Raw genomic sequence first — 23,038 nt, forward strand, 5'->3', positions numbered from 1 at the left:
CTGGGACCCAAAAGGAATCTTCATCCCTCGAGATGCCAGGATACTGCTTGCCTCTTTCCTGCCCACCCAGGCACAGCACCTGCCTGGCATGGGTGAGCCCTGGGCTCCATCCATCTCGTCAGCTGTTCAAGAGCATCTGTCTGGAGTTCGGTTGTAGTTTTACCCCAAATGTTCCCCGCGGATGTTTCTGAGCAGCAATCCTGAAGAGCATTTGGTGGGGAGCGCCACCTGCATGGGGGGTCCCAGCTGGCGCCAGCGCACAGAGACCTCCAATAGTGACGTGGCTGTTGCAGCTGCAGGCGGTGTTTCAGGCACCGGGACACAGTGAGCACAGGACAGAGGCCTGTCCTGGTGCTGGCCCAGTTCACAGCCGAAAGAGGCGAAGACAACAGTCCAATAGCCCCCAGTGGCCACACAGAGCAATGGAACGTTTCTGGACCATGGGCAGTCACCATGCGGTCCTTGGTGCCCCTCCTAATCTCCTGAAAATGTCCTGAGCTTAGACACAACCACTATTTTAGAGACCGACTCAGTGCTCACACACCTCTTCTCTGGCCTCGGAGAGACAGTCCTCCCCTGAGACCAGTTTTTATGTGACCACCCAGCATTGCACCATAAATGTGAAATTTTCACACAGCACATTTTCGCAACGAAGTGATAGCATTAAGCGGGAGCAGCTGCCCACTCAACCCATTGCCCATCCCCCTCCCCCGAGATCACTACTCTCCAGAGATGTTCTCTGTGGACCTTCGAAATAACCCTCTCAGACAGCACATCCTCATTTCACAGAGGAGAACACTGAGGATCCGGGTTGCGCAGGGCCAGCATGCACTCACAGGTGGGCTCATTCCAGGTGCAATGGTCTTTCCACAAAAGCCCACCGCTCCCTCCTCCACACCCCACAAGCATTGAAAACACAGAGCAAGCCCACCAGACATGCAGAGCTGCCTTACAAATCCCTCCCCACTCAATCCACTCAGGCCAGCAAGAGTTGAGAGCCCCCAGTACATGCCAGGAACAGTTGTGTTGTGTGTGTCAGGGGGATGAGGGGCGGCTATTGTTTCATATTTGGGCGATGGATATCTTTTTTCTAACTTTACCTAAGTTTGCCGCTTACACCTCAGGAGAACAGGGATATTTAAAATCATGCCACTGCAAACAAACTGGAAAAATAATGGTTTTCAAAAAGTTTTAGGGTGTTTTTCTTTCTTTTCTTTCTTTTGGGGGGTAAGGGGGCTGGATAATCTTTTAGGGAGAAACAAAATCCCCTGTAGGCTTTATGTAAAAAGTTCAATATTCTCTGCCCGCATTTTAGATTTCTCAGAATAAATACTTTTTTTAAAAAGACTTTCACAGACTTAAAAAAATAAAAATAAAAAACAAGGATTGGCTGATGTAGACCTGCTGCTGCACTTGGAGCATTCACAATCTCCTGAAGGAACTGGGGGAAATGAAGACGGCGCGAACAGTCCAACAACCAACTGCGACCATAAATACATGCCCCAAAGCGAGGGTTCTTCTTCTCAGAGTAGCTTTCTGGGATCTCCCCCAACTGGGGCTGACATAGAAAAGCTCACTGGAGCTGGTCTTTAACAGATAAACAGAGGTGACCAAACACTGGCTCACCCCCCCAGGCTAGGCTTGATGTTAAGTCCCTTAACCCTACCATGCCTCGTTGGTAAAATAAGGGGACAACCCTCTACCTAACACTGGAAAGACTTTAGTGAGGAGCGAACAAGTGAAAAAAGCAATTTGGGTGGGGGGGGGCAGGATGTTGCAGGGGGCACACCCAAGGACACTAAGGATTTATACCTGGCCCTGACCTTGGAGATCGCTCCTGATAGGACTCAAAGGACTGTGTGGTGCCAGTGATGAAACCCAGGTTCAACTGTATGCAAGGCAAGCACCCTACCCACTGTACTATCCTACCCACTGTATCTCTCCTGCCTATCAGTCCTGCATTTGACTGAGGGACGGGGCTCTCCAGGCAGTAAAGGGAAGAGCTGGTCCTTGAGTTTGTTATCTGTTGCCCTTCTCTTCCTCACCTGCAACCCAATTTCACTCTATCTGCTGTAGAGGTCAGTTCTCCAGGGGTTTCTCAGCCTTTCTAGAACTGGGTCCAGTCAAGTAGGGACACTCAGACGAGTGGGTCTGGTGCTCCCCCCTCCCCAACCAGAATGCTAGGTGGGTGACAAGAGAACCAGTTCTCCTGCTATCAGAGCCCAGCTGGGAGGAACAGGAGCCAGCTTGGCTCACGGGCCCCACAGCCAGCTTCTGGGTCCCCGCCCGACAGTGCAGTCCCCAAAACCATGTTGGGCATTCTGAGAGAAGCTTCTGCGAGTGGGCCGCTCAAGAAACAAAGTGATTTGGATAATATAGTGCTTGTGATAAGGACGGCGGTTGCTTTCAACGTCGGGTCCTTCTGAGCAAAGTCAAGTGGGTCATGAGTGGAGTGGGGAAATCTCATTTTCTCCCTGTCACCTCCCAACCCCGTGCCACCAGAGCAGCAATAATGCATCACTCCGCAAAGTCCATCTTTGGTTAGATTTTATCTGATCAGTGGTGACTGATGACATTCTTGCCAAATGGCAGGAGAAGGAGGTGGCTTCAGCCAGCGGCTGAGGGTCACAGACACCGAGGAGACAGATGATGTATTTAGTCAATACTTTGGACCTGCCACTGATTTTCTAGATGACAATGACACTTCATCCTTCCAGCACTGGAGATCCTTCAAAAAAGCCCGAGAGAAGCTGGAGCGACAGTACAGAGCGTGGGGTGCTTGCCTTGCCTGCAGCCTACCCAGGTCCAAACCTCAGTACCCAATGTGGTCCCCCAAGCCCCACCAGGACAGCAGAGGTAGGAGTAAACCCTGAGCACTACCAAATATGCCTTCCTTGCACCTCACCAAAAAAAAAAAGACTGGGAAAGGAAATGAACCAAACAGAACCCTTCCCCAGTCTCCCCCATCCCCCCCTCCAAAGTGGTCACAATGGTCAAGCCCTGTAATCAAGTCTGAATTCCCACACCCTCGCACTCCAGTTCATAAGCAATTAACTCTCTTTTTGCACAAGATTCTAATAAACCTAGACATGTGTTTTGGGGCTCTGGCCCAAATCAGCATAGGGAGATGGTCACTTGCAGGTTGAACTTAGCTAATTCCTGAGTCCACCCATCCATGGCGGAATACAGTGTGGAAGCTTCCAGCCTGGAGTAAGGAGCCTGGAACAAGCCTGGCTGTATCGGGGGTGGCAGGGCCCCCTTGGTACACAAGGCCCTGACCTGCCACGGAACCAACTGGCAGGTTCCAAAGGCTGATGCCCTTGCCATCTTCCTGCCATCTCCACTAGGAGCAGAGCCCAGCCCAGTCCCCGCTGTGCTCTCCCACTCCCTGACTCTGCACCACGGCTGATGGTTAGTTCAAGCACTACTTTCAAGCCTCCCCTCCGAAATCACAGTTCTTCCCGGGGAATTGTGTCCGTTTGCTTTCGTACTACACTTAGCAATGCTCAGGGGGCCCTCCCAGATATGTGCTCAGGGCTTGGAGAACCATGTGGTGCCAGGGATAAGATCTGGGTCTCCCGCATGCCAAACCTGCACTCATCCCATTGAAGCCTCTCCCGGGCCCCATGGGAAGTATGTTGTTATTGTTGTTATTGCTGTTGTTGTACCTCAAAGGATGCAGTGCATGCCTGTTGGGGGAGCAAAGTCTGGCACCCCTCTTTGCACGAAATCTGCTACTGGAAAACCCAACTGATGCCTCCTCCCCTCTGCACCACACAAGCCCTGCAGGGCCCATGAAGCGCCAGCTCCCCTCCGTGGCCTGGCTCACCAAGCACTTCCTCAATTTGTTAAAGCTACACCCATTAATCCTCTTAGAACTGAAGAGCAGGGTGGCAGGCTTTTAGAGGTATTTGTTCGATAAATATTTGGTTCCGGTTCTGCGCCTGCCCTGAGATGGGGGTCACAGAGAGGGTGGACGGTCAGACTCACCGGCTCCTGCCCCCTGACGCCCGGGAGCCCGAGCAGCAGAGGCCTCCAGCGACACTCCCCCGAGGAGTCTGCCTCGAAGGGGTCCGCAGCCTCCCTGCGGCCCTCAGCAGGGACGGAACAAGAGGGAACTGAGGGGGCAGGTGAGCGTGCACGCATCTTGGCTACACTCTGCCATTCTGTTTCCTCGCCTGCCAAGAACCAAAATAAATAATCCCCAGAACAAGAAGTCACAGAATCAGTCACTCACACTTGAATCCCAAACAACACGGGGAAGGATTAAGCAAGCGTCTCCAGAAAGGTTTGCGCCAACCCCCCTCCCACCACAACTCCCCAGCCACCCACCCTCACCCCCACCAGTCTCACTTGAATCATCCTCAGGGAGTGACATCTGCTTTTTTGGCAGGAGACGGGGGTTTGGGCCCTCCCTGGCAGTGCTTGAGTGCTCAGGATTTTACCCCTGGCGCTGCGCTCAGGGATCGCTCTTGGTGGGCTAGGGGGAACATATGTGATGCCAGGAATCAAACCCAGGTTGGCGGCATGCAAGGCAAATGCCTAACCCGCTGTACTATGGCTCCGCCCCCACGTGACATCTGTCTTGAATGCCTGTTCACATGAGTGGGGAGGGGTCTGCAGAGAGGGAGGGGGTATCTGTGTCATAACCGCCTCTGAACCCCAGAGCCCAGAACAGGGCCTGGCAGGAAGGTTCTGAAGTGCTGGGACAGGGGAGCAGGAGCAGGAAATTGGGGGAGAGGGGGACAGCCACACAGAGGCACAGCTTCCCCCAACTTCCTGCTCCACAATCCTCCCCGGGGAGAACCCACCTAGCGCTCGGTCCACCAGCAGCATCCAGCTGCATCTCCAAGCTCTGCCACAGCATTTAAGCACCCATCTCCCGGGGAGCCTGCAGAGACTGACTGAACTGCAGGGGATCACCAGTTTGGCTCTCTCGTCCTACCGGACACTCTTGGCTCGGAAACGTCCCATCAGGTGGTCTGACGAGAGAACTTCCTGCAGACTGACACTCTGCTCCCCCACGTCCCCTCCTAGCCCCCTCTCCTTCCGTAGTGTTGGAGCCTGCTCAAGGTCAGAGGGCTCTCTTCTCTCTAGTCTTTCCCAGACATCTCCCCCCTTCCACCTCTATCCTAGAAAGCGTATCTTGGCATGAGCTTCCTGAAGGACCCAGAGCATCCCGTGTCCTTGAGTGCCACATGCCCCCTCCAGCACCCCCCCTCCCCCACAGCCTTGTCTGCGGTGACTGAGACTCTTCCTGGGCTCTGAAACCAAAGTATAGAGGATGTGGGTCCCGTCCAGGCCAAGAGGGATAAACACCAGGAGTGGTTTCCTCCATCACAGGATGAGGAATCACCCACGGAAACAGCCGGGATCCCCGCATGGACACAGTGGGGGGGTGGGGGGACCACCCAGGCACACCCCAACTCATTCTGAGCTTGGGTGAGTTGACGCATCGTTTTTTTCACTGGGTGAAGCCACAAAGATTTCAGGACTTGTTTGTTCACGCAGCACTGCGGAGTCTGCCCTGACTAATAAAAAGCCTCCATCCTGCCTGTGTGTTTGCTCACTTGCACAGCACTCTCACGTCCAGCCTCCTGTTATTATGTGCCCATGAGGAAAGGAAGCCAAAGGCAGGAGGACCCCATGAGGGTCAGCAACTTACCACCCCTAAGCGAATTTCAAGCACTAAACACCAGAGAACCTGGGAATCCTAAGTCCTGCTTGATTTGTTCTATCTACCAGACCCAGGGGTGCCTGGAGAGGAGGAGCAGGTGGGGAGCAGGCCGGGCCAAGGGCACGGTCCTCACCAGGCGATGCTGCAGGGCTGGCACTGGAAGGAACAGGCAGTGGGAAGTGGCAGCTTGGCGGTCAGCTTAATCCTGATATCTGATATCACCTCTATATCCTGCAGTGCCAAGACCTGGGGGAGGAAGCTAGGCAGGCCACTCCATGCCCTGGAATCAGATTCAAATGCATTCTCTTGGAGTTCACTACCAACAGGCATTCGGGAAGGCCAGACAGACCCTGGGAGACACTGGTCCCAAACAGACTAGATGTGGCCTCAGGGAGCACCCTCAGGGCAGAGGGTGAGTCCCCCAGCTCTGACCCACAGCTACAGAAGTGAGGGGCTAGGGGAGGCCAGATCTACATAATAACAACCTTGGGGTTCCCATTCCCTTTTTCCAGGACCCTTCCCATCTACGAGATCAGAGATGACTAGAGATGGACGGGGGTCTCCCTGGGTTCTCTGGGCAGGAACCCCACTGTCCTTTTCCGAGCCCTCTCCCCTCCCTAACTTGATGCACTGTGAGCCGAGACCCACTCTCCCAATTATAATATCCCTCCTCCAAGGGCCCCGGAACACGGACCACGGGCACCACAGGGCAGCTGACACTTATTGAGCACACACAGTGGGAAAACTGCCTCTGGGTCACTTTGCCCTGATGCCTCACTTGGTCCCCACCCTCTTCCCTCTATAGCCCACTTAGCAGAGAAAGAACCCAGGCCAAGGAGCTTGGCCAAGGTCACCAAGCAGGTAAGCAGTGCTCAGTGGGGACCCAAGACAGGGTCTCCTGACCTGCCCAGGAGCTCGGCGATGGTGCCTGCAGCACCCCAGAGGGGGTCTGCCACACACACACACACACACACACACACACACACACACACACACACACACCAGGGCATTCTCTCTTCATTCCCTCCTGTGACTACCTTGTTGCCAGGTTCCCTGTACCCATGGTCCAGCACTGGGTGCCCATGACATGTCAGGCGCCCTGGAGCTGCCCGCCCTCCTCCACTCAGCCCCCATCCCCACCTCTCTGCTCTGCTCTGGACTCAGCCTCTCTCCCTTCAGCGACTCCCAAAGGTCCTGGGTCTCTACTCTGGACACCCCGTTCCTCCCAGCACTGGGCCTGTCTCCTCCGGACTCCACGACCTGTCTCTTCCCAGCACCCCACAGGCCTTCAGGCCCACCACGAGGGCAGGTGGTTCCCTCCATTAACTCTGCACATAGTGCGGGGAACCCAGAGAAGGGGAGGGGTCTCCCGGGACTTAACCTGGTGCTTCGCAGCCTCCACCCTCTGAACTTGGGAATCCTTCCTGGGGTGCAAACATCATAACTTCATTCTACCCACCCTGTCAGGCCCTCTGGCTGTCCCTCTCTCTGTGATCCAGCAGGACTCTCTCTCTCTCTCTGCTTTCTGTCTCTCTCTCTCGCTCTCTCTTTCACTTGCTCTCTCGCTCTCTCTGGTAAGGGTTTATGGGCCACATTTGGCAGTGCTCAGGGTTTACTCCTGGAATCTCTTTTGGAACTATTCAAGGGACCATATGGAGTGCCAGGGTTTGAACCAGGGTCAGCCACATGCAAGGCAAGCACCCTGCCCGCTGTACAATTTCGCCAGTCCAACAGCAGGCTTCTCCTGGCTGAGAACCTGATCCCTTTCTTTACTGCTCCCTGCCTGGTGTCCACTGTTTCTTTCTTGAATTGAACATTTCCAAAGTGCCTGTCTCTGTGGATTTCTGTGCTCTGACCCACCTGGCATGACACCCCTTTGAGAGCCCGAACACCCCTGGAGAAACCACCTCTTCTTCATCCTCTATTCCTGGGGGTGCTGGGACTGACCTCCCCTCCCTCCACAACGTCATGAGATTGGCTCAAAGGTGGACATGTGACCCAATTCTGAGCAGGGCAATTTTTTTTGGTCAAAACACTCTTCTTACTGGAGTTTCTAAACTGGGAGTGTGTAAACCTACAGCTGCTAGGGGCCATCTGTGCCCACATCGGGAGAGACTGCCAGAGAGCAAAGCCAAACCCAGAGGAAATCTGAGCCAAGAGGCAAGCAACAAAGATCATTTCAAAGTGCCTTCAGTACCCCTGGATGCAACCGTGCCTGAAGCCAGCCCTCCCCAGGATTTTTCCCTCATATGAATTGGTTACGGTTGAGTTTCTTCCCCTTGCAACAAGCGTCCTCAGCAACAGAGCCACTATGGGCCAGATACTTGCAGGGCGGTGGGACGACAATCAGAAAGAAGATGGACATACCATCCGCACGGCTCATTTTCTAGCTTTCCCGTCTAAACAACCATAGGAGAGTCCATTTGCTTACCGCCCCACCCACTGTGTTACGCGCACCGTTTCCTGGTGTTCTGTACAGTCACAGGGTTGGGCACCACCGCTAGGAGCACTAGCTGTCTTCTGTGGAAAACAACAAATGCAGCCTCCCGGGGGGTGGGGTCACCCTGTGCACTGACCCTGCTTTGGAACCCAAGGCTGACTGTACTCCCATCTGAGGCACCCGTGGGTGCTCAGTGAATGCCCACCCTGTTCCTTCCACTCAGTTTCCAAGGTCTTCCTGGGAAACTCAATCTAATCCAACATTCATCTGGGTTCTTTCGAAACCCCACTGAACTGGAGCAAAGAGACGTGGCCTAACCCTGAGGGAAGGATGCTCCCACCTTCACCGCCTTCCCTGGGGTCTCTGGGCAGGAAGTCTGCATCTGAGTAGATTTTTGCAGAGAGCTGCACTTGGAGTGGGCTCCACCAGTTCCCTGGGCTTCATTACAGAATGATCTAGAATATTAGTAAGTGGAGAAGCATCTAAAAGTCCAACAACAGGGAAAAGATCAAGTTCACCAAAAACTCATTCAAATGTTAAAAAAGGGGCAGGGAGGGGGTGGGGGTCAGGGGAAATACCCACCATATAACTTTTTTTTTTATCTTAACTAAGTGAAAGAAAAATAAGAGTACAAAAACTTAGAGCAGGCTCTCAAGGATGTAAAATAGTAAACATTGGCAACTGCAAGGGAATAATGCTAATTATTAGGCATAATTATTGTTGTGTAGGAGGATTATGAGCAATTATTATTTTTCTTAATGTTTATCTATAAGTTTCCATGTCTCTAAAATGAATATTAACTAATCAAAAAAGCTACCATTATTTTTTTAACCTCAACCTTGGTTATTATTTAATTGTCGTCATGTGGTTCCCAAAGAATAAGCAATAATAACATTGGGGTTGGAAAGGTAGCTCAGTAGACTGAGAATATACTTGTATGCGGGAGATCTCGGTTTGATCCTTGCCACTGTGTGGAGCGATCCCAAGCACAAAGCCCGAAGAAGAAAGAACACAAAGAATATTTCTGAATCTTCTGCCAAACTGAGCATCACCAAGAGTAATTCCTGAGTGCAGAGCCAGGAGTAACCCTTGTGCATTGTCGAGTGTGACCCAAAAAAGCAAATAAAAAAAAAACACCAGTATTCTACCAAGAACTCTGCATACCTCTGCTCAGGGGCCACTACACTAGAATCACACCCATTGGTGCTAGGAGCCACCAACGCCACACTCAACAGCGTGCATAGATGCAGATGAAATCAAACAGTGTTCATACGGAAGATGAAATCAAACTCAGGGCCTTAAATATGCTAGGCATGTGCTCGACTATTTCTTAGCCCGGGCAGAGCTCAAGGCCTACTCCTGGCTCTGCGCTTGTGGTCACTTTCAGTGGTGCTCAGGGAACCATGCAGTGCCTGGGATCAAACCTAGTCATCTGCAAAGCCTGTGCTCAACACACTGAGCTCTTTCTGATCCTGCAAAACTTGTTGGTAGTGCTTTTTGGTTTCTGATTCTTTTTTGGGGTGGTGGGGGAAAGGACAACTTTGTGATGCTCAGGACTTACTTTTGGTTTTGTGCTCAGAGATCACTCCTGGCAATGCTTAAGGGACCATATGTGGTACTGGGGATTGAACCTGTTTCAGCCTTGTGAAAGACCAGTGCTTTAATCCCTGTACTATCTCTCTGACACCATGCAAGCTTTTATTTAAAGAAAAAAAAAAGATCATCTCTCAGAGTCTTTTAGTCAGATACTAAGCAATGTAACCTATCTTGTTTACATTTTTACATTGGCTTCCAGGAAGCTCAGAGCTAAAATTTAATTCTCAAAATTGCCATAACTTGGGACTAGAGAGATAATACAATGGGCAAGGCACTTGCCTTGCATGCAGCCAACCAGATTCAATCCCCAGCACCACATAGGGTACCCCCAAGGCCTGCCAGGAGTCTCTGAACACCAACAGTTATGGCCCTTCCAAAGAAAAATGCAGTAACCAATTTAACCCAGATGCTCAGTATTGTACATTCCATGGCTCTATTTGGTTTCTGAATCTTTCTTTTATTTATATCTTGATTTGTCTTGCTTATGTTTTCATGCCCTCAAATCCTCCATGAAGTATCTAAAGAATGGACTTGTTTGGTCGGATTTCCCAGCATCTCACATGGCTCCCCGAGGACCAGCAGAAGTGATTCCTGAGCACTACCTGGTATGGATCAAAAACACACAAAATCAATACTGTTGAAAGAGGCCCCGAGTAGCAGATGCTTTGTTCGAAGTGCTTCATTTTTAAATGGCACTGAGTGAGGCTTTGCGCGCTCTGCTGCTATTCCAAACGTGCTCAGGGTCTACCAGGATTGACGGAGCATGAGCCTCCTTCACTAGGCCTGGCCAAGCCCAAGATCAGGTTAACTTGTTTCTTGCTCTGTCTCCATCTCTTTGAAAGGCTATGGCGACGAGATCCATCTTGGCTGCCCATAGCCTTTGGCCAACGACTGAAAGCAAATGCCAAAGTAGCTGACGCCCCTCACAGCATCTGTCTGGTGTTCATTCCAAGAAACAAAAGTGACAGGGCCAGAGAGTGATCAGGGAGGACCTCCAGCTCACAGAGCCGGCCCCTTGGAAGAAAACCGGCCCCCACCTCTCACACAGCCCCAGACGTCCCGGGTACGGGTGCCTCTTGCTGCAATGACCCACACCGAGACTTCCTAGCTGGTGTCACAGTGAGAAAGCGTGTCAACTCTAAGGATGGGCCTGCTGACAAAGATCAAATCTGGTCGCACCTGGGCACTGTCCTGAACATGACACCTTGTCACAAGATGGCAAGCAACAAAGATGTTTATTTGCTTGTCAGTCAGAACTTTTTTTATCCCCTCTGGTACTCACCGACTCCTTGTGAGATTTCAAAAGCAAGAAAAACAAGCGGGCTCCCTCTTGGCCCCGGGACCATTTCCAGGCACCTAGAAACACAGCCTGGCTCCTGAGTCCGAGCCAGGAGTCGGCGTATTTCTTCAGCGTTCCCAGCCCTGAATGCTGGTCATTGAGTGCCAGCTCAAGGCATTTCCCACTGCTGTCTCTTCCCTCCCTTGGGCCATGCACTCCACCCCCACCCTCTCACCCCCCACCCCCGCCTGTGTAGCTCCTAGTACAGCCCCATGTTCTCAGAGGTAGAAGGAAATCAAAGCGGAGAGCAATTAAACACCCAGCTCAAGGTCACCCCAGGGAGAAGACAGATTTCTGCCTAGAACCCAAGTCCACCCACCACCACTGCCTGAATCCCTCACCCCCACCTCAACCATTCTCAAATCCACTTCATGCTGCTCTGCCTGGATGCACTAGGGGACAGGTCCCAGCCTTCCCTCCACTGCTTCCATCCCAGCACGGAGGAGCCTCCTCCTGAAAGTCATCACACCCCACTTGATAAAGAAATATAAATAAAACAAACGTGACAGTTCCATCCCGCCAATGGAACCCAACGCCCATCCTTAGCTGACACAAACAAGCTAACAGGATCTATCCTCTCTCTCTCTCTCTCTCTCTCTCTCTCTCTCTCTCTCTCTCTCTGGGAATAAACTGATGATGAAAACAGTCTGCACCTACAACACTTGCAGATGATGCAAGCAGGGCCACTCTAAATGTTTTTGTCTCCAGGGAATGGGGTGTCCTGGGTTCCTTCCGAATGAGACAACAGCATCTCCGTGCCCTGACATGGGCCTCAGACAAAACCCCAGAGAACTCGCGCAATGCTCCAGCGAAGAGGAGGGCGAGAGGGAATGTCATTCAGAAAGAATTCCACACCCGGCTGAGCTCCGCACAGCCACCCGGCAAGTCTCTCCCCCAGGGCAGAGGCAAGTCTGCCTGCGGCAGCCTGTGCCAACCGTTTCTTCACCTTTTATTTACAGCGCAGAGCTGGCTGGTTCAGCAGCGGAGCGGGGAGGCGGGGAGTAAGATGCAATCGAGATTTCTGCTCTTTCTCTGGGGACCCAAAAAATATAGGCGGAGGTGGGGGTGTGGGGAGGGTGGACAGAGATGGACAGGGAGCCCAGACAGCACAATCAAGGGGGCAGCGCAACCTTCCCCTGCCAAGGGGTCTGCACCGCACGCGGCCAGAAAGAAGCGCCCAGGCAGGGAGCCCCCCAACCCCAACCCCGGGGGTCGGGGGCGGGGAGCCAGAGTCAAACCCAGTCCAGCCGGAGTCAAACCCGTTGGCGGGGTTTGGCGCGGTGCAAGAGGCGCCAACCGCGCATACTGCACAGGAAATCACTGCCCCCTTCAGGCCGCGTCTCAGACGCTGCGGCCCGAGCTGGAGGGGCCTCCCTCGGTCCGGAAAACTCGCAAGCCCGACCTCCAGCGCCCGGCGGCGGCTCCTCCAACCCCACTTAGCGCACCCCTCCCCTCACGCCCGCCAGTCTCGGCTGGGGCTGCAGCCGGAACCAAGGCGAGGCCGGAGGGGGCCACTTGGGAGGTTCTGGGCTCCTCCCGCTGCGCTCCCGGGAGGCCGGGAGCCCCAGCCCGCCGCTGCGCTCCAAGTCTGTGCTGGAAGTCTGCGCTCGCAGAAACTGCGCCGGCAGCCGGTGGCGCGCCCTCGGGGCCACGAAGGCGGCGGGAGGGCAGCAGGAGAGGTCGCCTCTCGGAACTAGCCCGGTTCCCGCCACGCTCGGGCGGTGGCAGCGCTTCAGAGCCGGCGGCCCCGAACCTGCCCGCCCGGCGCGGATTGCAAGCGGCTGCTGGCGCGCGCGCCACGCGCGTCCAGCCAGAGCCGCGCTCGCTGGCCCCCGGGGTCCCCGAGCCCTCGGGACCTCCAAACGCGATCCGGCTTTTCCTTAGGGGTCTCGGGGAGGCCCGTGGCGCCTGCCAGTCCCGGGTGGCCCGGTCTGCAGTCCACGCACACCACCTGGCGCTCCACAGCCCACCTGCGGGGGGGACCTGGGCAGGGGCAGTCTCTGCAGGCCTTTGGGGAGTCCGGTCCCTCCCTCGGCCGCTGCTCGTTCTCCTGGCCAAAGCAGACCCCTCGTCTCCCACCTCACGCCCCGCACACGGACATAACACACGGGCAGTCCCGGAGGACGGAGAGCATCAGTTCGCTTTTCGTTCGCCGGTTCGTTTTCGTGCCAGCCATGCCCGGCGGGACCCCGGCGGGGGTGGACCCTCGCGCACCGGCACCCGTGCGCCGGGCAGTCACGAGAAGGGTCAGCCAGGGCTGCTCCCCAGGGAGACTGAAGCGAAGCCCTTCCCTCCTCCCGGGTCCAACGCTCCTTGCCCCCGCCCTCCCGGGGGGCAACCCCGCCGCCCCGACGGCGCGGCCGGCCGGACACTCGCCTCCGTGTCGTAGAGCCGCAGGTCCAGGAAGTAGGGGCGCAGGAGCGACTCGTTGCGGATCTGCTCGATGGCCAGCTCCACGGCGGGCAGCACGCCGCGCCCGATGCTGCCCTTGGCCACCTCCTTGGTGAGCGGCATGAGGCCCATGATGGAGAGCGGCGGGCTGCTGGGCGGCGGCCGGGGGGCGCCCCGCGCCCAGCCCCAGGCCCCGGGCGCCCGCAGCGGCAGCAGCAGCAGCGGCAGCAGCAGCAGCGGCAGCAGGCGCGCGGGCGGCGGCGGCGGCGGCGGCGGCGGCGGCCCGGGCTGCCCGGGGCTCCGCGGGGAAGCCATGCCGCGCCGCGGGCTGCGGGCGCCGGCTCACTCGGCCCGCATGGCCTGGCCCGGCCCGCCGCCCCGCGCCCAGCTCTCCCCGCCGCGGCGCGCGCGCAATGGCGCCGGCCCGGCCCCGGCTCCGGCTCGGGCTCCGGCTCCGGCTCGCCTCAGCACGGCCGCGGCGGCGCCCGTGACGGATCAATCGCGCCGGGAGGGGTGGGAGCGAGCCGAGCGCGGGAGGCGGGGAGCTCGCGGGCCAACGCCGAGAGGGGGGCCGGCGTCCGGGCGCGCGCGCCTCTCCCCGGCGGCGCGGCCGCCCCGGAGCGGGCCGCCTCCGCCCGCCCCCGTGCGCGCTCCGAGCCGCTCCCCGCCGCCAGCCGCGCGGCCCGCAGTCCCGAGCCCGGCCGGGAGGCAGGAAACGCGGGAGGCGCGGGCGACGCTGCTCCGCGGCAGCTCGGGCCGCCTCCGGGGACGGGGACGGGCCGTGCGCGCCGGGGAGGGGGAGGCGCCCGCGCTGCGGCGGCCGCGGGGAGGGCAGCCTTCCCGGCACCCGCACACCCGGCCCGGCCCTCCGCCGCCGGGACCCGAGCGCGGCGGGGTGGGGGAGGGGAGGGGCGGAGGGGCGAGGGCAGTGGGCCGGACGCCGCCGCGCCGAGCGCTCCCCGGGCAGCACCTGCACTGCCCCGTGTCACTGATTCTCGGGGGTCCGGCCAGCCCCGGCGCGCCAGGCGCACGTGAGCCCACGCACTCCCGCACCGCTGGGTGCCAGGAGTCCCTCCCCGCGCCCGAAGGGGCGCCCGAACACCCCTGATGCTAGGGGTCCCGGCCGCTGGATCCTCACTCCCCCCCACTAGGCTGAGATGCACCCCTGCACCAGCTATAGCGAGGGTGGTATTGGGGTTTCACGGAGTCGGCACTAGGGCCCCCTCCAGGTAGTTGACCTCCCCGGGTCTCCACACTCCAGGGCTCCGCCCTAAAATTCTCTCCCGCCTAGGAGCAGACCCAAGTGAGGAGGATGTGCCTTTCCCCGCGGGTCGCCCCTTTCCAACAAAGTGGTCCTGGGAGCTGATCCAGGCTCGGGACTCCCAGGTCCTCTCCGTGCTGGAAGACTGTGGTCTTGGAAAGATAAAATCCAAAGGGGCACTCCATGAGGGGGGACACACACGGTGGGCAGGGCGTGCAGCGAGCCTGATGGCACCGTTGCGGGGATATGGACACCATAGCAGCATGGTGAAGCTGGGAGTTTAACCTTCCCGGAGCTCGGATTCTCACAGCCCTGTGGGCTCCTTCCTACTTAGCCTCCTCTCCGCAGGGGTAGAGACAGAGACTGGGAGGGGTCCCACCGTAGCCCAGAGCCCACATGAGCCCTGGAGCAGCGCGCTACGGGGTCACGGTGGGAAATTGCTCCATCTGGACTTATGTACACCTTCCACTGTCCCCGTATGTGCTGGAGGGGGGGTCAGATGTTGTCCACAAGCAAGCTTTACTGGGGGCAGTCCTGAAGGGCAGTGCAGGTTCTTCCGAGCCTGAAGACTGCAAGAGGACGTTGAGCTGACTGCTGGGCGGTACCTTGGACAGCGCCAGGCACCGCTGGCCAAATTCTCCCTACTTGACACCTCTTTCTAGGTTTCCCCAGACTTACTGTCTTGGGCTCCACTTGGCATTTCTTTCTCTTCACGTGGCATGGGCAGAGCTTACCTGAGCATTGCCATCAAAGAATCACTGTCACTGTCCTCCCGTTGTTCATCGATTTGCTCGAGCGGGCCTAGTAATGTCTCCATTGTGACACTTGTTAACTGTGTTTTGGCATATTGAATACGTCACGGGTAGCTTGCCAGGCTTTGCCGTGCGGGCAAAATACTCTCAATAGCTTGCCAGGCTCTCTGAGAGGGGCGGAGGAATCGAACCTGGGTCAGCCGGGTCGGCCGCATGCAAGGCAAATACCCTACCCGCTGTGCTATCGCTCCAGCCCATCAAAAAATAAACCATCAATTAAACTGGAAATATCCAGAGGCCAATGATGGCCATCACATACTTCCTGGCAGGTTTCTCATTCAATAGGACCCACCCCCGCTTCAGCCATAACCTGGGATTCTGAATGAGAATGTCCATCTCTCTCTCTCTCTCTCTCTCTCTCTCTCTCTCTCTCTCTCTCTCTGTCCCATTTTTCTCTCTTAGTCATCTGTGTTTTGCCTGAAAACTGTGCCAATGTGGAATGTCCATGGACACGGACCTCTGGGAATCTCTTGAAAGCTAGGATTACTTGGCTTGGCACTTACTAAGTGGCTCAAGGATCTGCCCGGTGATCTTCTCCCCCGCCCCCCTTTCCACTTATGGGTTGGAGCCACGAGGAATCTACCTCTCAAGGCCCAGGATCTGGGGCTAGTCCTAACCCGAGGATCACCAGCCTCACTCAGTATCAAGCCCAGTACTGACCTCATGCCCCACTTCTGAGGCCCAGGGCCTCCTTCTGGCCCCCAGATCCCACTTTGGCTTCGTCTTACAGTTCAGATAACTGGTTCCCTGGATTGCTTCTTGTGTCCGAGTCCCTGCCTAGTCAACACCTCCAGTTCACAGCCAGGTGGCTGCTTCATACCCACCATCCCTTTCCTTCCATTCATGCTTTATGGGGCCTACCAGGGGCTGGCTGATGTCCTTGGAGCTGCAGAGACAGGAATAAATTGACCAGACGAAAATCCCTGCTCTCATCGAACTGACATCCTAGTGGGGAAAGACAGACAATAAATAGAGAGAAGAGGAGTCTCCATTAATGTGTCAGCATATGGCAAGCACGCTGGAAAACAACAGAGCCCGAGCAGGGGCTCAGATGGGTAGGTGGAAGTTGCGGCCTGAAATAGGGAAGGTCACGAAAGGACAGGTGGCGATGACTTTTCAGCCAGTACCTCGAGGAGGTAAGCAAGCAAGACGCGCAATTACTGTCGCAGGTGGACGATGAGCGAGAGCATGGGATGCGAGTCAGGCAAGGGCCTAGCATGCCCGGGTAGCAGCCAGCCAGGCGTCAGAGAGGCTGGGGACGATGAGCAAGGGCAGAGGTGGGCAGGCCAAGGTCAAGGGTAGGAGGTGTCAAGCAAGGATTGTTGGGAGGACTCAGCCCTGCACGTGACCGGATGGGAAACCCTCAGGGGCCGGGAGTTTTGAGCGGAGCAGTGACACAATCTGATCTGTTTCAACGGAATCATGCCGGTGGCTGCCAAGTGAAAAAAATCGTTGGAAGGGAGAGAGGGTGGAAGCAGGGCGATCAGGAAGGAAGGAGGTTATTACCATCAGTCACGTGTGGTGGCGGGAACCAGGGTGCAGCCAGAGAGGTGGTAGGCAATGGTGAAGTTCATCATTATTCTTATTTTTAATGGGGATAAAATGCATTGGCAGCTGCCGAGTCCCCGGGCGGTGGTAAACACTGATTTTTATGAGCTTGTCTGCCTGAGGAGACACTTGAGAAAGCAGCTCGCTCAGGGCCACATCCCTAGAAACTGGTACATGTCAGCCCAGGTTGGTCGGGCTCAAACCCTGCCTCCCGTCCCAGCCATCTCTTCCCCCATGCATAGGATCCGGAAGCCAGCCGCTAGGACCCCCAAACCCATCCTCCTGCCCGATTCTGAGGAAAGAGGGTTTCAGCTTGTCTCCCTTGTCCCTGCTGGCTGCCCATCAGGAAACACCTAATTTTTGTAGCAGGATCTCAACTCTCCCTCAGCCCTCTCCTTCCCGATGCCCCTCAGTTACCACTACCCTCCCCCACCCCTCAGCTAGCTACTCTCCCGCCCCTATGTCCCCCTGGGAATAGGGTCCAGTTTCCAAACCCTGACTGTCAATCATGCCTGTCTCTGCTGGAATGCTCAGCCACAGGAAAGCAGCCTTTGACTTTTTCCTTAGCAAATCAAAGTGACAGGGAGATGGTGCGTAGGGCTGGCGGACATGCCTGGCATGCGAGAGGCCTGGGTTTGATCACCAGCACCACTGTCAGGTATGGCCCTAGTGGTCCCGAGCACTGCTGGGGAGCTTCCTTACCTCCCCCCATCACAAAAAAAATAAACCCCAAAATCTTGAAACTTATCCTGGCAAATATGTTTCCTGTGTTTCTTGTTTATGTTCACACCGAAGTGTGAATGTGAAAAGTAGCTCCGTTGAACTTGTGTGCTGTTGTTGCTGGTTTGGGTACATTGTTTTTAGTTCCCTTTTAAAAAACATAGATAAGTTATGAGTGATGACTCTAAAAAAGATGAGCTGAATGAATCTACGTGGCTCTTCCCCTTTTGCGCAAGGGATGTTTTTCAAACTAGAAAATTGGGTTTCAGGCATCCAATGTGGTCTGGTGACACAGTTCGAGTAATAATAATAGCTACCATTTATTAAACACCTACCTACTCTGCGCCAGACACCTTGGCATGTATCAGCTGAATCCCACGGTGGCCCACAAAACAGCTCTAAGGAGCCAGGTTTTGCAAATTTGAGACAGAAGTCCAGGCTGGTTAAATAGGTTTCTGTGGCTGGACCGGGCGGCGCAGGGCCACCCGTCTGTCTGACCCACCCCCACCTTGGCTCCTCCGGACCTGCCCTTGAACGTGTCCTTACTGCTCAGGCGAGAGCGTGTGACCTCAAGAGAAAGGAGGGGCCGCTCCCGACAGAGCCAGCTGAGACCTCACAGAGACAAGAGTTGGACCCAGGGTTTGACCCTGCTTAGGCCAAAGGTCACAAGCCCTCTCCCTCCCTCAGAGATTTCACCAAGGGCATCAAGAACAGAGGAAGCCTAGAGGGAGACTTCTCTGGTCCAGTCCCCACCGACACTTCAGGCTAGGGTGGAGGTCCTGGGGTAACTGTGTCTGACTCGCCCATCCTCCACTGCCTCTTCTACAACATGAGATCAGTAATGTCCCTCCCCATCCCTCTCCTCTTCCCTCCCCTCCACTCTCCTATCATTCTGTCCCCTCCTCTCCCTTCCCATCATCAGCCTCTCCCGCACCCGCACCACTCCCCTGACCCCTGCCCCTCCCTTCCTTTCCCTCCCCTCCCTTCCCCTCACCTCTCCCTTTCCATTTCCTCTCCTGCCTTCTCCCTGTTCTCCTCTGCCCTCCCCAGCCTTTGGGCCAGTCATCAAACCAGACCTGATGCATGAAGACATACACTTTACCCATGAGCCACGTCCCTGGCCTCTGCACATTACATCTCAAACTCCACCGAAGTCAACAGTCCTACTGCATTCTCTCTGGATCTCTGCTCCTGCATCCCCTGCACCCCCTTTCATCCCTCAGAGCCAGAGACAGTTCACAGGTATCCCCCAGCTTCCCAGTCCCAATAAGTCCTTCCTCCCTCGGGAGGAAATACCCTGGATTTGCAGACCTTCTCCTATCAAATTCCAACCATGGGCCTCTTCAAAGATGGTTTCCTGATGCCCCCCTCACCCCCCCCCACACACACACCTGGGCCAGGAGCACATAGCCTGCTGGGGCCACACGTCTGTGCTCAGACTTCAACACTGCTGCCCCCACTGTCCTTCAGTTTCCCACATGTTGCTAGCAGCGATGTGGCCCTCTGGTCTCACAGGACGCTGTGCTTGTCCCAAAGCCCAGGGACTGCTATCTGTGGAATGGCTGTGTGGCTTCCAAGGGCTGTAAGGCGCCTGCCCTCGGGTCCCATGGATCAGCGCTTAAGGCCCAAGGCCTGGGAGCAGGACTGGATGACTGTTTCCTCCGAGCCCAGGCTTCCCGCCTTCTGACCTCTGTGCCTCTGTGCCCAGGCTTCCCGCCTTCTGACCATGTCCAGGATGGGTTTTTTCTCACATCTGCCCACTCTCTCCAGGGGTGTCCTTGTGAGGAAGGCCCCACACCCTCCCTCATCCTGAAACTCTGGTCAGATGCCAAACAGGAGAGAGCTAGAGTTAGCTCTGGGACTCCCCACATATGGACCTCTCTCCCCTCGCCCACTGAAGATCCCCCAATTCTGCCTGAGTTTCTCCATCTCATGCTCCAGTGCCTCACAAGACCCCCAGGAAAGTCTGCAGTGCTCCTAATGCACGTGGTCTCCTTCATGTCCCTGAGCCACCCCCCAGACTAGGAACTCCCCAAGTCCAGATGCCTGTGGTGAGGCGGGTTTTTGATGAACCCACATCCCCACCCAGTGAGCATCCCTCCTTTGTGGGGTCGGTCATTTCTCATTTGAAGCATCCATACTCCTCAAAAGCTACCAAGGGGGGTGGTATGGTGAAGCCTGCAGGTCAACTTGTGCCTGCGGGGCGAGTGCATCAGCAGCCTGATGGTGCCTTCAGGCTTCCAGTTACCCCAAAATTGCTGCTGTGCCTTTGGCCAGACCCCAACAACTTGGGCCCAAGTTTACCAAGAAATTAAACAGCCAAAAGTAAAGTATGTGGGAGCCACACCCACAAACCACCTCCAGCTCAGCTATATAAACTCATTTATTAGCCTTATTTCAGAGACCCAAAAATCTTGAAAGAGGTCAAAAGATGCAGTTAGAGCCAGTGGCATGGAGGTAAGTGGGAACCCGTGACTGAGATCTCCAGGCCTGCTTGGATCGGGACTGGGCCTCCTCCCCCCAGGTCCCCAGTTTTCCAGAAGCTTGGCAATCACACCCACAAACTGCCCCCGGCGCCAGGTAATCTCATCAACACCCAAGACCCAGAGACTCTAAACTAAAAGCTCCCGGAAGAGAACGACACAGAATTTCCTGGACATTATATCCTATCCATAACAAGCAATACAAGACAAATTGTCTAGCATTGTCTTTTCAGCAGGCTTGAGTGGTGGTGGGACTGGTGTTGAAATATCGAATGTAACCAAAGTAGAGAGAGAGAATGGGAGAAATTGTCTGCCACAAAAGCAGGGGAAGGGTTGGAATGGTTGAAGTGGGGGAATACTGGGGATTTTGGTGGTGGAAAATGTGCACTGGTAAAGGAATGGGTGTTTGATGATTGTATAACCAAAGCTCGAACATGAAAATTTTATAACTGTATCTCACAGTGAATCAATAAAAAGGGGGGAGGGGAATAATAATAATAAAACAATAAAATAAAATTAACATTCTGCATTAAAAAAATAGTAATGTGGCGTTCATGCCCAATTCAATCAGCTTAATCAATGGCTGAATAAATAAATAAATAAATAATCAATGGCTTAATAAATAAATAATGTAGTACTCATACAAACAAAAAACACTGTCCTCCCGTTGTTCATCGATTTGCTTGAGTGGGCCCAGTAATGTCTCCATTTTGACACTTGTTGTTACTGTGTTTGGCATATTGAATATGTCACGGGTAGCTTGCCAGGCTCGTACATTATATATATAAAAAAAAAAGCTAGCAAGGTTGTGGCAACACCTCATCCCTGAAGGCTGAAGTCATCCTGGAATACCCCAAACTCCGCTGTACCCACCCCCCTCCAAAAATCCTTTGAAGTTTTCTCAGGACCCCGTTCACATTCCTGCCCTGCCCTGGAAGGCCCTTGCTCTGAGCTCAGAGATGGGGAGAGAAAGCACATAGGTCCCCTGTGCGGCTTCTCATTTCTCATTTCCCACTTTTAAAAGAAATTTTGGTTCCCGTGACCTATACTACTATTCATGATAAGGTTTCAGGGGTGCAATGTCCCAACATGGCACGCCCCCCACCCCACCCCGCCAGAACGGCGCTACCCTGACACAGTCTCAGGTTTCCCTTCCAACCACCCTGTCCCTGGTAAGCTCAGCTCCGTCCACCAGCGCTCAGGGTCTGTTGCCTTTGGTCATTGCTATTCCCTTGCCAAGAGTCAACTCTGGGTCTGCCCAGAGACACTCTACTTCTTTATATTCCCCATATGAAAGAGATCATTATGTGTCTGTTTCTCTCAGCCTCATTTCACATAGCATGGTTGTCTCCACATGCATCCATATAGCTACAAATTGCATGCCTTTATCCTTTCTTATGACTGAGTAGTATTCCTTATGTTTTATTATTATTATTATTATTCTTTTTTTTGCTTTTTGGGTCATACCTGGCAATGCACAGGGGTTACTCCTGGCTCTGCACTCAGGAATCACCCCCGGTGGTGCTCGGGATGCTGGGAATCGAACCCCGGTTGGCCGCGTGCAAGGCAAACGCCGTACCTGCTGAGCTATTGCTCCAGCACCCTCCATATGCTTTAAACGACCCACATATGAACGAGATCACTCTATATCCATCCCTTTCCTTCTTTCTGGCTTCACTCAGTATCTTCTCCACTTCTATTCATGGGGCCACAAATTGCATGATTTCATCCTTTTGAGTAGCTAAGTAGTATTCCATGGCATATCTGTACCACAGTTTCTTTGTCTAATCATCTATTCTGGACATGGCTTGTCCCCAGATCTTGGTATTAGTCCCCCTCTCTCTTTATCATGCTCACCTAGTTAGCTCTTTTTTTAAAAAAAATTTTAATGGAATCACTGTGATTTATAAAGTTGCAAAATTATTCACGATTGAATTTCAGGCATACAATGTTCCAACACAAATCCCTTCATTTGTGTCAACTTTCTTCCACTAACGTCCACAGGTTCCCTCCTGCTCCCCACCCTGCCTTTATGACAAGCGTGTTTTTCTTTTCCTTTTTTTCCCTTTAAAGCACTGTGATTTGCCATATCGTTGCTGAGAGAATATTGTGCATTTCCCTTCACCTCCTTTCTGCACCCTGTCCAGTGACCTCTTCCCCCCCATTATTATTATAGTGGTGACACTGGCTATGGTGACACTTCCCTGATTAGCCCCCTAGTACCCCTGCCAGTGTTATTTCCTAAGGACTAGTTCTACTGTTCGTCATTTCTATGCCTTTGGGCATTAGTTATTCCCCTGCTATTTTTGTTTATATCCCCCATATGGAAGAGATCATTGTATGTGTCTGTCTCATTTCACGCAGCATGATTGTCCTCATATCCATCCATGTAGCAGCAAATTTCATGCCTTCATCCTTCTTTATGACTAAGTAGTATTCCATTGTGTCTATAAACCATAGTTCCTTCCTCTAGTCATCTGTTCTGTGTAACTCGGGTTGTTTCCAGATGTTGGCTACTGTTAATAGTGCTGCCACCTTGCTGGTTCTGCCTACTAATTATTCCCCCACAGAAACCTGAAGTATGTCTCTGTCACAGGCATAGAAGTGAGAAGGAGCTATGCTCTTTCTCATGAAGCCAGATGGTTCCTCAGACACCCAACAGACCCCCAGGGTGGTTCATGGCAGCTTCCAATCCTTAGTGCATTTGGAGATTGAGTCCCTGTGTGTTCCAGCAGGTTTGCCCATTTGGGACCCATGCTTCTGGGGTCTCT

General features: G+C 54.5%; 1 protein-coding gene across 1 annotated transcript in view; it reads right to left on the minus strand.

Annotated features, from left to right (window-relative positions):
- Positions 1-14,101, minus strand: part of GABBR2 (gamma-aminobutyric acid type B receptor subunit 2) — a 352,729-nt gene extending 338,628 nt beyond the window's left edge. Inside the window, exon 1 of the mRNA XM_056117153.1 lies at positions 13,429-14,101. Coding sequence (XP_055973128.1) covers positions 13,429-13,758 — 330 coding nt within the window. The 5' untranslated portion in view covers positions 13,759-14,101. The remainder of the gene's footprint in view (positions 1-13,428) is intronic.
- Between the last annotated feature and the right edge of the window lie 8,937 nt (positions 14,102-23,038).

The sequence above is a fragment of the Sorex fumeus genome, unplaced genomic scaffold (assembly GCF_029834395.1).
Source record: "Sorex fumeus unplaced genomic scaffold, SorFum_2.1 ptg000034l, whole genome shotgun sequence".
Lineage (NCBI taxonomy): Eukaryota > Metazoa > Chordata > Mammalia > Eulipotyphla > Soricidae > Sorex > Sorex fumeus.